We start from the raw sequence: 12,903 nt of genomic DNA, 5'->3' as shown, positions 1-12,903 counted from the left end.
ATATGTACTATCAAGTAATAAGTGTCTCGTAGACCAACTGGTCGGGTGCTGTTTTTAACGTATCATATCATGTCTATATATTTCGTTCCACATCATGAGACACTTTTCTCTTTCTCACTCTCACTATTCTAAGGACGTCTGGAGTCCTTGAATGGCATTATGGGAATACAGTACATTTAAACTATTGTCATCAGCCTCATTGTCGCACTTATCTATATAACGATGTAAAACAATATGATTAATATGCGCGGGTCTTTACAAACAAGAGCAATGTCCGGTCACGTGATATGCAAATTAGCCTCTGGCAATGATGTTATGCTAAACCATCACTGCGCGAGAGTGTGATTCAGCTTAACAGGTAACTTTCGTAGTCTGCGCTGCAGACAGATTTACCTGACAGGTGTAATTGAATTATTATTATTTGTTTGTTTATTTTTTTTTTGTTGAGGAGTGTTGTGTTTTTTAATAGACATCCAGTAATTAAAGTAATTAAAACGGACCATATTTTTCAATATTTAGTGCTGGATTTTTGAAAAACTGACTTATGCTGAACGTGTGAGAAATTTTGAAATAGGTGACATTTGGTGCGGAACTAGGGTTTGTGTGTTCAACTTCCTGCATTCGGAAAAGGAATTCGTTAACCTAGCCAAAATTGATTTGTTTTTCAAATTATTATTTCAAATGTTTATCTTTCTTTATTGTGCTTGCAAAACGTCATCCTTGCATCCATAGAGACTTCTGAGAAAACTTGTGTTTGGGGCATACAATGCGCCATGTTCGGACCATGACAAGGGACATAACTCTGTATAAAAGTGATTCTTTTTTTCTGTTTCGTTTTGATAGACACCATTGATATAGATATTTATAAAACGGAAGGGTCTTTTAATGCCGCAGTTGACATCTGTAAATGCTCCCCCTTTAAGTGTATCACTCAGAGGTGACATTAAAAAATACACATCATTTACATCCTATTGCGAATTATATGTAAAATTGATTTTTTATGATAAAAATACTGTTATTTCACGATGTACTGGAAATTCATTTCAAAGCGGAATTACTTCCAGTCTGTGTAAATGACTATGGTTTTCTTGTAAGACTGTTAAAATAAATCAGCAAGCACATATTCGCGCGCACACACGCATATGCACATGCGCACGCACACACGCAAACGATACAACTACAAGCAGAAAAATCAACAATTTTGAAAACCTTTATTTGTAAATGTTGAAAACATGTTTCTCATAATAACATGTACAACAATATTTTGTACATGAGGAACACAAAATCATAAAACATTGAATCATCTTTCTATAGAATATCGTCTACAGCACTAAGGAATGTCGGGGACACCAAATTTCAACAGTAAACTTTTTCATGCTTAATTGCAGCTCAGTGGGTACTTGTCACCCATGAACGTGAATTATTTGCAATAACAGGATCAATACAGTTACTAAAACATACAGCATAGATGTATGATTCATGCAGCGATTTGTGTAAAACGAATGAATATATAAAAAATAGCGTTTCTATATGGTCTTTGTGGATGTCACTTAACTAGCCTTCTGTAACAGGCCTCGTGTCAAGCCATTTCTTGATTTTGGGGTTAGAAGCTACATTTTCCCGGCATTTCTTGACCAGAGGGAACTTGTCTAAGTCCACCATTGCTTGGATCTTTTCGCACATGTCAAACACAGTGACGTCAGCAAGGGTAATCTGAAAACAGAGTACATATATATTGTTGGGTCCACTTGCACGAGTGGCCCACTGGGGCCCAGTTTTGCTAGCCAGTCGGGATAGCTATGCCTGAAAGTTACTAGCCCACAAAATAATTCACTAGCCCGAAAATTGAATGTGGAAACTAAGCCAAAGATCACAAAAATAGATGAGAATAAGATATTGTCGCCATGACACTGGTTTCATTATTAAGCTGGTAATATGATGAACATTTGTATCGTACCATAATCTTGCATGGTTGAAAAATGTGTTATAACTTATCAAGTCGGAGAGATTGATATATTTACAAAAATTAATGTCCGCATGAAAATTCTCCAGCCAGTAAGGCCAGTGACTGTGAAGATTTAATTGCCCGAATGGATTTTTACTAGCCACGGGCTACCGGGCCAGTGGCTATTTCACACACTGCCCACATGTACTAAGCGATCTCAGCACTAAGATGATCGCAACTTCATTGTCTCCAACCCAGATATGGTACCTGTCGCTTTGTGCAACCGGTACCTTGTCTGCTTGAACTATTCTCATGAAGAATGATTACAACCATTTTCTCAAGTTTCGTTGGCTTTCTAGCAATGCCATGGACCAGTGGTTGATAATATGAAGAACAATCGCCGCTCTTGGGTTACAATGACATACCAACAACGAGGTCATCCATACGATTCTCATTAATCAGTTTTTACCAGAAGCTAGCGCACTGGGTTCAATGACATATTTTGTTTAACGCCACACTAACATTTTAATTGTAAGACACCATAGTAGACCAGACAATCAAATGATTGATATCGTGACTGATATCGCACTGATCTACGTAAGTAGGATAAGATGATGATTGAACCACTTTGCAAGCCTCCATATACGAGCCCGTTAGCCTCTTACGACAGGCATGGGTTGCCGAACATAGACTCTAATCCGGATCTTCACGGACTTATTCCCAAAGTTATTCTAAAAATTTGATTTCACAATTTCAGAAACAAGTTTTTTATAAATATGAAGTGCCTTTACCTGAAATTTAGGATTGTGTGTTTCATCAGCTGGCGGAATGGTACTACAACCATTATTGATATGATAAGAACAGAATCGATTTAGTTTGTAATAATATACAGAAACTACTGTTATATCGAACTCCAAGGGGCCGCTAATTTTTATTCGTTATAACCGTAGTTCGTTATACGACAAATAAAAACAGCAGGTCCTTATATCCGTCAGTTCGTTACAATCAAGTTCGCTGTACACGGAGTTTACTGTTTGCATGTGAAGATGAAGATTCATGTGGGTTTTGAAGAAGGACAATTTGACATGTGGTTACCGATTTGCCGACGAAGAATCCTGTACTTCCGTTTTTCTCCAGAAGCTTTTCCAGCATCCCAAAATACTGCGGCAGCTTTTCTTCTTTGTTCTCTTTCATGAACTGCGCCTGTTCAGATCCAACACAAATTCCTTAAAGTGAGTGAGTATGGCTTTAGCAATATCAGCAATATTCCAGCAATATCACGACTTGGGACAACCGAATTGGGCATTACACATTGCATGGGGGAAACGCACAAAGTTTTAATATATTTATGACAGACTGAGTATATATTATCAAAACTTTTCCCGTGCGTTTCCCCCATGTTAATAAAGGTACAAGGAGGAAGCATTTGGTGACTGAGTGAGTTAAGTTTTACGCCGCTGTTAGCAGCCGACGATGTTCACGGCGGGGGACACCAGAAATAGGCTTCACACATTGTACCCATGTGGGGAATCAAACCCCTTTGGCACACCGTTGAAACCGAAGAACTAAGATACGGTTCTGAGATGCATGGGCTTTGGAACCAAACCTCCTGTCCCATCTCCCTTTACCCGCCGTATAGGCGATGTGAGATGGGGTTTAACGCCAAGTTCATTATTATTTCGTGCGTGCGGGTGTGTTTCTGTGTGTGCATTTAGCTGCTTCTACTAGCAGCCCGTACTAATGTTCATCGTGCAAGCTTTTAGAAACACCACGCAGCAGTTTAACATGAGAACACACACACACACACACACACACACACACACACACACACACACACACACACACACACACACACACACAACCCCACAACCCCCAGCGTCGTCTATCGAGCTACAAACTCTTCTCTTGTAGAGGCAGACGCACGGGGCCGAAGTATATAAGATGCTGACGAGTCAAGGCACTGTAGCTAACCTTCCTGGCTTCATCCTTCTCAAAAAAGGCTTTGATCACGGTATTTGATATATCCTGGACTACACCCAGGACCTGATCCACTTCAAGGGCTTGGATGTCTCCCGTACCATATAATTCTACAACACAACACTCACAGTTAGAACAGCAATAACCAGCTTCAAACTATCTTGTGTACCCTGTCACGAATACAAACGAAATATGCATCTGGGTAAACTGAAGTTAAGAATATTATTAAGGAAAATATAAAGTATTATCCGTATAATCGTAACACACTTTTGGAATGTGTCTTCAGTAACCAATACGTATCATAAGTAAGGGAATCGGGTGGTCAGACTCACAGATTTGGTTGATACATGTTATCGTATCCGAATTACGTAGATCGATGCTCATGATGTCAATCACTGGGTGCCCTATTCCAGGCTTGATTAGTCACAGACCGCATTCATATAACTGAACAATTGCTGAGTCCGGCAGCGTTAAATAACATACAACTATTGCAGAAAGAATTAGCTTGAATCCCTACTGAATCTTCTTGCCAGGAAGCTGCAAATGGCGCTGCTCTGACTGTAAGACTTCCCATCCACTTCGAGAATTGGTATCTGTCCGAAAGGAACGTCTGAAACATAGGGCGAAAAAGTTTTCAAATACGCTTAGAATGCAATGTTTAGAACGCATCGCTTTTGTACTTGGAGTGAGTGAGTTTTACGCCGCTTATGCAATATTCCAGCAATATCACGGCAGGGAACACCACAAATAGGCCTCACACATTGTACCCGTGTGGGGATCGAACCCAGGTCTTCGGCGTGACGAGCGAACGCTTTAACCATTAGACTACCCCACCGCCCCCTTGTACTTGAAAGTTCATTTATGAAGGATTACTTCTCCGAGCATGGGTTCCTCGAGTTTGAGAGTTTGAGTGAAATGAAACATTGTTAAAAACAGCGAAAAACCAGGGTGCTGAAACACACCAGCACCATTTTTGATTTAAACGCCCAAACACAACAGCCTAGTGCATGTTGAAGACAGGCTTCCGATGCAGCTTGTGGCAACGTTTCCTTTAAAAGAAGCCACAGACAGTATTAAAGCCTCACATCTTCTTTACCATGCCACAGCGCAAACCGTTAAGCGCACGCAACGGATTTCGAATTTCTTGCCTCAAATATGAAAAAAGCTGTCATGAATATATAACAAGATGGACTTTAATTAACGATGAATGTCTATTTTAACTCTATCGATGTTTATTGCGTATGAAAGATATATTCGTAAATGGCGTTCATAAAGACTCTTTTCTTTAGTAACATGAAAGGATTAAACAGTTGCATTTATATCCATTCTGAACGTGATTCAAAATCTTAATTCAAAGAGAAAAATATATTCAAATAGTTCTAATTCAAAGTCCCTTTATTCTGACATTGTATAATTAAACCGATTCATGCTGAAAGTTTTCAGCAACCTAGTGCTTGTCGTTAGAGGTGGCTTACGGGATCAGCTGGTCAGGCTCGCTGACTGGGTTGACGCATGTCATTGTATCCCAGTTGCGTAGATCGATGCTCATGATATCAATCACTGGATTGATTACATTACAAACCGCCGTCATGTGGCTGGAATGTGGCTGGGTGAGGCGTAAAATATATACAAACAAAGGAATCACGCTGAACTGAAGGTGAGGTGAGGTGAAATTGGGTTTAACGTCGTGCTTGAGAATATTTCGCTCATATGACGACGTGCATGCGTGTGTATGTGTATGTGCGGCTGCTTGTACTTGCCAAGACTTAATCTGGTTTAATAGTGCTATCCCACTGAGATACCATGCCGCAGTGAAGCTTGAAAACACCACTCAGACACATTATACTGACTCCGAGCCGACCAGTCCTTGTTGTACCCATTAATACCGAGCGCCAGACAGGGATCAACCAGTACCATAATTTAACGTCTTTTGGTATGACGCGGTCGGGGATCGAACCCGCGACCTTCCGCTCTCCGGGCGGACGCTCTAACCACTACACCACAGAATCGGGCCGCTGAACTGAAAGGAACATAAAGTACTTGCAAATATAGTCAATGAGGGCACCGTTGATGCGTTCTTGATCAGTGCAAAGTCCATTGACAGTTACATTGATCTTATAGTAAAACAGACATTCTATCAGAAAGATTAACTCGATGAGTTCTGTGAGTGTCGTCACTATATATCTTTAGTGTCGGTAATTGTCCTTGCCAATTACATTTTTTTTAAACATTAAAATATTTTGTTTACATAAGATGCACGTGACCCTGTATTAAAGCCTTCTCTCTGACCAGGTCAGTTTGGTGGTATTGTTGTTAAAAACAAAATACCAATATGGTATTAAGAAAATCCGACTAGCAAATGTGTTCGGAAAACATACAAAAACATTACGCAACCTTACACTCTGCGATCTGGCCCAGTTAAATCTGCTGATTCATAGGAGTAATCTAGCATTTTCCGGGCTAACGTTTGTCGTTGTCACGTGATTTCGAGCGCACGCGTTGATTGGTTAAGAATGCAATGTAAACACTTTGTATCGGTCCATAGCAACGGTTCTGTATAGAAGATCGAAGTATTTCGAAAGGATCAGCGTATGATTGTATTTATTCTGGAATTGAAAGTGGCAGAGTGTGTTGAGGCGCGGTGACACATGCGGCATTTCACTCATGCTTAGAGTTGGGCTGTCTATAAAATATGTACAGCTAATAGTACGTGCAGGCCTTGCCAAGGTCGATTGTCTGGGTGTGCCTTATTGGATAGAGCACTTCATAGAGGAATGTGTGTAACAAGGACGAAGTTAGGTGACACTATAGCTAGACAAGCAGGCAGTCACCGAAATAAAGTAGTGTTCTATCCACACTGAAATGGACCCCTCACCGCAAGAACTTGCAAAGCATTGTTAAGCATAATCCTGTTCTCCATGATGGAATATTGATCTGGTTCCTACATAGATATTAAGAGAGAGAGCGAGAGAGAAAGAGTGAGAGAAGGGAGAGAAAGAGGGTGAGTGAGACACAGAGAGAGGAGGGAGTGAGAGACAGATAGAGGAGAGAGAGAGATGAGGTAGAGAGGAGGAAGAGAGAGGAAGACGAGGGGAGAGAGAGAGAGAGAGAGACACACACTTGCTTTCCTATACATCATACACACAAACATACAAAGACATTCAATACCAACACAGCTATGTGATATTTTGATTAACGATTTAGTATCCTGATCCTTGTCGTTAGAGGTGACTAACCTGTTTGGGCGGTCAGACTCGCTGACGTGGTTGGCATATGAAAGCCGTCTACAAAAAGATCAACAATCAAACCGAAACTCACCAAAATAAAAATATTACATTACAGTATTAAAAACGTAAAAATTACAGTACTTGGGCGTCTTGTTATGCAAGTCAAAACAGTTGAAACACAACAGTCTCGTTTCCTGCTGACTGGGTTCCGTCCTGTTGCGCAACTTAGTACAATAACCAGTCCAGAATTTTGAGACTCATTCAACTGGATATATAAATACTAATCAGTATTATTTGATACATCTAATCACTTGTATATATTGCAACACCTCGCTTCATCTAATCCTTGCAAACACGTCGAGCAGCGTGCTCTGTCGTACAGCGTGCTCTGACAAACGGAAATCTGCAAATCGTGGAAATCTCAAAACGAGGCTCGGCCGCTAGAAAAGTCTGGCGGTGTGGTACAGACTTGATATTATATCAATCACATTATACGTTACAAAAATACACTTGATAAGCGCAAAGAACACATAACAGGTGTAACCAGTGACCCAGATGAATTGTGAATCATTGTACGACCTCTTCTAACAGGGCCAGTCTGTGACGTCTTAGTTAACCACATGCTGCCTAAACCTCGACATAAAATATAGAAATACGATTGTTTAAAACTTTAAAATTAAAATCAATTTGTAAATGCCATTTTTCTTATGAAACAAGGAAGTGGAATTCAGTGTAACCATAGTAGTGCCTCTTTTCACATTCACACGAGAAAATTCGGATCGGCTGAAAAGGTGGTCATTGTCTGAATTGGTTAATGAGACTCATGTTTCGGTTTGTTTAAAAATAGTCTCGGGACAAATGGCAACCTTGGACCTATAGGACCACAACATACCAACACGTCCATTCATTCAACCGGTTTCAACTCACTACTTTTTTCCGTTTTCCATTCATCTTGACTGTAGCGGATATCTTCGAACTCTTGACCAGCCAAGGCGAACAGGAGGCGACATACCTCGGCGCGACCTTTGAATTGGAAATACTTGAGCTTGTATGTCGGCATCTTGTGTGTGATGTCTGGTCTGTTCCAGGTATAGTCGCTTCAGATAAATGATTCCCCTTTTTATAAGGCAGGGTCTTGTTGAAAGTGACGTGATCACGTGAGTCACCATGACTTGCGGTCTATGGACATGGAATAGACATGATCGTGACCTTCTACATGTACATGCATGATGCAACACTTGGTCAGCAGGGGGAGGTCTTGAACTTTTGAACGTGCATTGAGTATCAGTAAAAGACAATTCCTTTGAAGGTATACTTTGGTAAGCTCGATATAACAACGTAAACAGAAGTGTTAATCACATATGTCTGATAAATGCATCCAGATACCTCTACAAGAAATATGCGATATTTTTTATGATATTTTGCTTGCATAACTATATAAATATGCAAATATGACTCTCATATGCGGTGATTTTAACAGTGGGTGCTTCACCGAGGCAGATTATATTGAAGGTGTTGACATTATTCCAGTTAGGGATGTTGTGGAGTATGTTGTAAACAACAGCGGTAGTTTATGTTTGGACTTGTTGGTGAGATCTGATATGTGTATGTTGAATGGGCGATGTGATGGAATGGATGATTTTACGTAAGGGTTGAGATACGAAGACGAGGTCCTGGTGCATGTAGAAAGACCGCAAGGGGGTCAGGTAGGGCAGATACTGAGGTATTTAAGTCTCAGATAGACCTATCTTGGTGTCGTCCGGGTCTTACTGACAGGTGATGGTGCGACGCTAAACAAAGGGATGGCGTCAGCAGAGGTTTATAAGTATGTTTCTAATTTTGGCTCATCCGTCATTGATTATTGTTTTGTTTCATATGAATGTTTAGAAAATTGTAACAATTTCAAAGTGCTGCGTCCGCCTGAGCTAGTTAACAGTGCTGGTTGCGTGGGCATGTTTGACGGGGATGTTTTATTGAAAATGTATCATTTTTTTCTTTCTTGGATGATGGGGTGAGTGAGTTTAGTTTTACGCCGTTTGTAGCAATATTCCAGCAATATAACGTCGGGGACACCAGAAATGTGCTTCACACATTGTACACATGTGGGGAATCGAACCCGGGTCTTCAGCGTGGCGAGCGAACGCTGTAACCACCAGGCTACCCCACCGCCCCTTGGATGATAGAACTGGACCCTCAAATTTGTGATACTGAAACTGAGGATTTTGAGAAATTATCACATCTGATCCACCTTCTGATCCACCACATACTCTGAAACAACTGTTGGGTTTGTTTAATCACTTTATTTCATTTTTGTAGGTATCACAACATGTACTACATACATTTTCCAAATAGCGTACCTTGTAGATCAAGACAGTTTCTGTTTTATGGCACACATTTCAATATGGCAGAGTGTGACAAAAAGGAATATGTAAAAAGGTTGTGGCATGGGTATTAGAAGGAGATGAAAAATTTCAGATCTACAATCTGTATAGAGAAGCTGCTTACTGACGTTATAGTTTAACGCCATTTATGTGCGTCTTTTTGTCTGGCATTTGCATGTATATATGTAATGTTTGGTAACAATAAAAATCAAGTTTAGTACATCGTTTCTTTTTTCTTTGTAACTAAATATGATGTGTGTTACATTTGGTTCTAAATTGATTCCAGTTTTATATTTGATCCATTCCAACAAGTGTTACCACAAGCATTTTACATGTAGACAACTGTTGGATATGATTAATCGGTTAGAAGCGTCTGTGCAGGACCAGGCATATATAGGCAATAGTCATGATGATTTTGTGAAGATTGTGCATGATGAGATGAGTGAGAGATTAGCAAGGAAACGTGATGTTTTCAAGCAGGTTTTAGAAAGGGATACGCTACTACAGACCATATATTTGTACTCAACAGCCTAATAGATCTACTGAAGTCAACAAAGACCAAATGATACTCTGCATACATTGACTTTCATAAGGCTTCGACAATGGATCGAGAAATTGGACTGTGGCAGAAACTTCTCTCATATGGAATAAATGGAAAATTATGTTCAGTAATATTCAACATGTCTGACAATATCAAATCTTGTATCAAATATAACAATGAAATCGCAGGATTCTTCCGCTGTGAAAAGGTGTCCGGCAAGAGAACATCTATCACCACTATTATTTTCTCTAATTTTAAACCACATCGAAATCCATATAAATTATTATCATTGTAAAGGAGTTACAGTGGAAGCAATTCCATACAATATGAAGATAATGCTGTTACTATACGCTGAGGACACAGTTCTGTTAGCTGACAACCGGGAACAACTACAACACTGCCTGGAGTTTTTCCACAGATATTGGAAGTTAACAGTAAACGTACTCAAAACCAATGTGGTCATCTTTGGAACGGGACCAGCAAAGAAAAGCAAAAATAAGTTTACCGTTGACGATTATGTCTACCTGGAATACAGTTTCACCAAAATCGTAAATTCACAAAAGCTATTTGGGCACTTCACTATCAAGCATTAAAAGCAGTGCCTGTTATCCTCTCAAATGCTAGAAATGTTTTGACTGCACGGTCCTACCAATCATGTTATATGGTTACGAGGTGGGGGATATTCAAATATAAACATTTAAGAATATGTTCACAGGTTATTCATGTAATCTTTCCTGAAACTACGCAAGAGTACACCAATCTACATGCCCTATGGAGAGACTGGACGCCTTTCTATCTCTGTATTAATATTAAATAGCGAATAATTTGATATTGGTCTAAACTTGCTACTAATGTACATCGAAGTAAAATGTCAGTTATAATTCACAATGTTTTATCACAAATGCTAGAATATGATATGGGTGCTTCACCATGGCTTGCTAATGTTAAATGTATATTAGACGAATGCGGTTTGTCATTCGTGTTTATTTATCCTTATATGTACGACCGACAATGACTTATCCTCTGGCACTGGTTCAGCCTGATGTATCGCTCGACAACTCCTCCGACAAGATCACTCCCTCTGTCTATAGAGCACCAACACACTCTGACCAGTATATTCACTATCTATCCAAACACCATCCACAAATAAAACGAGCCATAGTTTCGACCAGACGCGCCAAGGCAATCTGCCACCCAGCCCAACTCCAAGATGAAGTAGACCACCTCAAAACAACCTTCATCACCCTCAACTTGTAGAACAGACCATAGTCACCAACCTCCACCAACGAAATGACCGTCCTCCTAAACCCGAACCAGCTCCCATCAGAATCAATATTCACTACCAAACTCAGATTAGCCATCACATCAGCCGACTTCTTCGAAAACCTGCCAGTGTTGATGTGACATTTTACTCTGACAAAAGCTTGAAAACTATGCTGAGAGCAAACGGCAGAGGCGGCAGCAACCAGGCTAAACCCAATCCCAAAAGATGCGTCTACAGAATTAGTTGTGATTGTGGAAGCAGCTATATTACAGAAACTTGTCGGCCCTTCAACATAAGACTAAAAGAATATAAAACTTCTTAAATCTTAAATCTGCCCTCTCATATGTTTGTTTACAGAGAAAAAGTCCGGTCACGTGATATGCAAATTAGCCTGTGGAAGTGATGTTATGCTAAGTCATCACTGCGCCGAAGTGTGATTCAGATAAACAAGCAACTTCCGTAGCCTGCGCTGCAGACAGAATTACCTGACAGGTGTGATTGGATTATTATTATTTTTTGTTTGTTTGTTTGTTTGTTGAGGAGTGTTGTGTTTTTAATAGACATCCATCAAGTACTTAAAACGAACCATGATTTTCAATATTTAGTGCCGGTATTTTGGCAAAATGACCTGTGCTGAATGTGTGCAGGGATATTTTCAAGTAGGTGCGGAACATTTGGTGCGGAACTGGGGTTTGTGTGTTCAACTTCCTGTATTCGAAAAAGGAATTGGTTAACCTGGTCAAAATTTGTGTTTTTGTATATATGTATATAGCACCGCCCGTACGTCCGTATGTACGTCCTGATTCTTGTTAACACGATATCTCATGAACTGTTGTACCCAATGTCTTCAAATTTGGTGACAACCTACATTGGATGATTACGCCGACTCCAGTCACTGAAAGGTTGTATTGTCTTTGAAGATTTAGACATTATTCACAGTCACCTGTTTTGAATATAATACATGGTTAAGACATTGAAAAACTCGAAATTGTAGCCTTCGAACTGAAGAATGTAGTGCCATTTCTTACAAATTTGATGTCAGGAATTAACATAACGGGTATCAGGTAGGGTAGAGTAGGGTAATAGGGGGTGGGGTACCCGGGTAGAAAATTTAGACCTGTCCCACCCCTAATACACACTGATACTGACAGTGGATATGTGCATTCAAATCTACTATATTCCTGAAATATCTCCAGAGTTTCTGAGAAGTGACCATGACTAAAAACTACATCATACAAAAGATAATCTACTGTAGACCAATAGATAAAAGATAGTAAATATGTTATTTTGCATGCTTCTTTAGCGGCGGGGGACATTGCCATGTTAAGGCAAACACATATGGTACTGGCTGTTAAAGGCCTGGATATGTTTAAGACAGTATAACGTTATTATGGAAGTCTGAGGGGAAACATTGGATTTTGTGTAACCTAAAACAACGTACCAGTTATAATCTTGAGATAAACACTACCTTCACTGGCTCCAATTCCAAATATCATCTCAAATGTTTAGCTTTTGATTGTGCTCGCAAAACGCCATCCTTGCATCCATAGCGACTTTGTCGTGTTTTG

General features: G+C 40.0%; 1 protein-coding gene across 1 annotated transcript; it reads right to left on the bottom strand.

The window, feature by feature from the left end:
- Positions 1-1,197: 1,197 nt before the first annotated feature.
- Positions 1,198-8,284, bottom strand: LOC124287819 (glutathione S-transferase 2-like). The gene is made up of 5 exons (XM_046724282.1): positions 8,077-8,284; positions 4,440-4,532; positions 3,917-4,032; positions 3,041-3,148; positions 1,198-1,713 (listed from the first exon to the last, which is right to left on the bottom strand). The coding sequence occupies exons 1-5, from the start codon at positions 8,207-8,209 to the stop codon at positions 1,555-1,557; spliced, it is 609 nt and encodes a 202-aa protein (XP_046580238.1). The 5' UTR covers positions 8,210-8,284; the 3' UTR covers positions 1,198-1,554.
- Between the last annotated feature and the right edge of the window lie 4,619 nt (positions 8,285-12,903).

Source organism: Haliotis rubra, unplaced genomic scaffold (genome assembly GCF_003918875.1).
Source record: "Haliotis rubra isolate DU_JTF1 unplaced genomic scaffold, ASM391887v1 Scf406, whole genome shotgun sequence".
In the NCBI taxonomy this organism is placed as follows: Eukaryota; Metazoa; Mollusca; class Gastropoda; order Lepetellida; family Haliotidae; genus Haliotis; species Haliotis rubra.
The sequence above is the reverse complement of the archived record's forward strand: the minus strand, read 5'-3'. Positions and strand labels throughout refer to the sequence as shown.

Coding starts and splice junctions, on each gene's coding strand:
- LOC124287819 (XM_046724282.1), bottom strand. CDS start 8,209: ATGCCGACATACAAGCTCAAGTATTTCCAATTCAAAGGTCGCGCCGAG. Junction 4,533..8,076: donor ATGGAAAACGGAAAAAAGTA/GTGAGTTGAAAC, acceptor CCTATGTTTCAG/ACGTTCCTTTCGGACAGATA. Junction 4,033..4,439: donor CTTCCTGGCAAGAAGATTCA/GTAGGGATTCAA, acceptor GTTGTGTTGTAG/AATTATATGGTACGGGAGAC.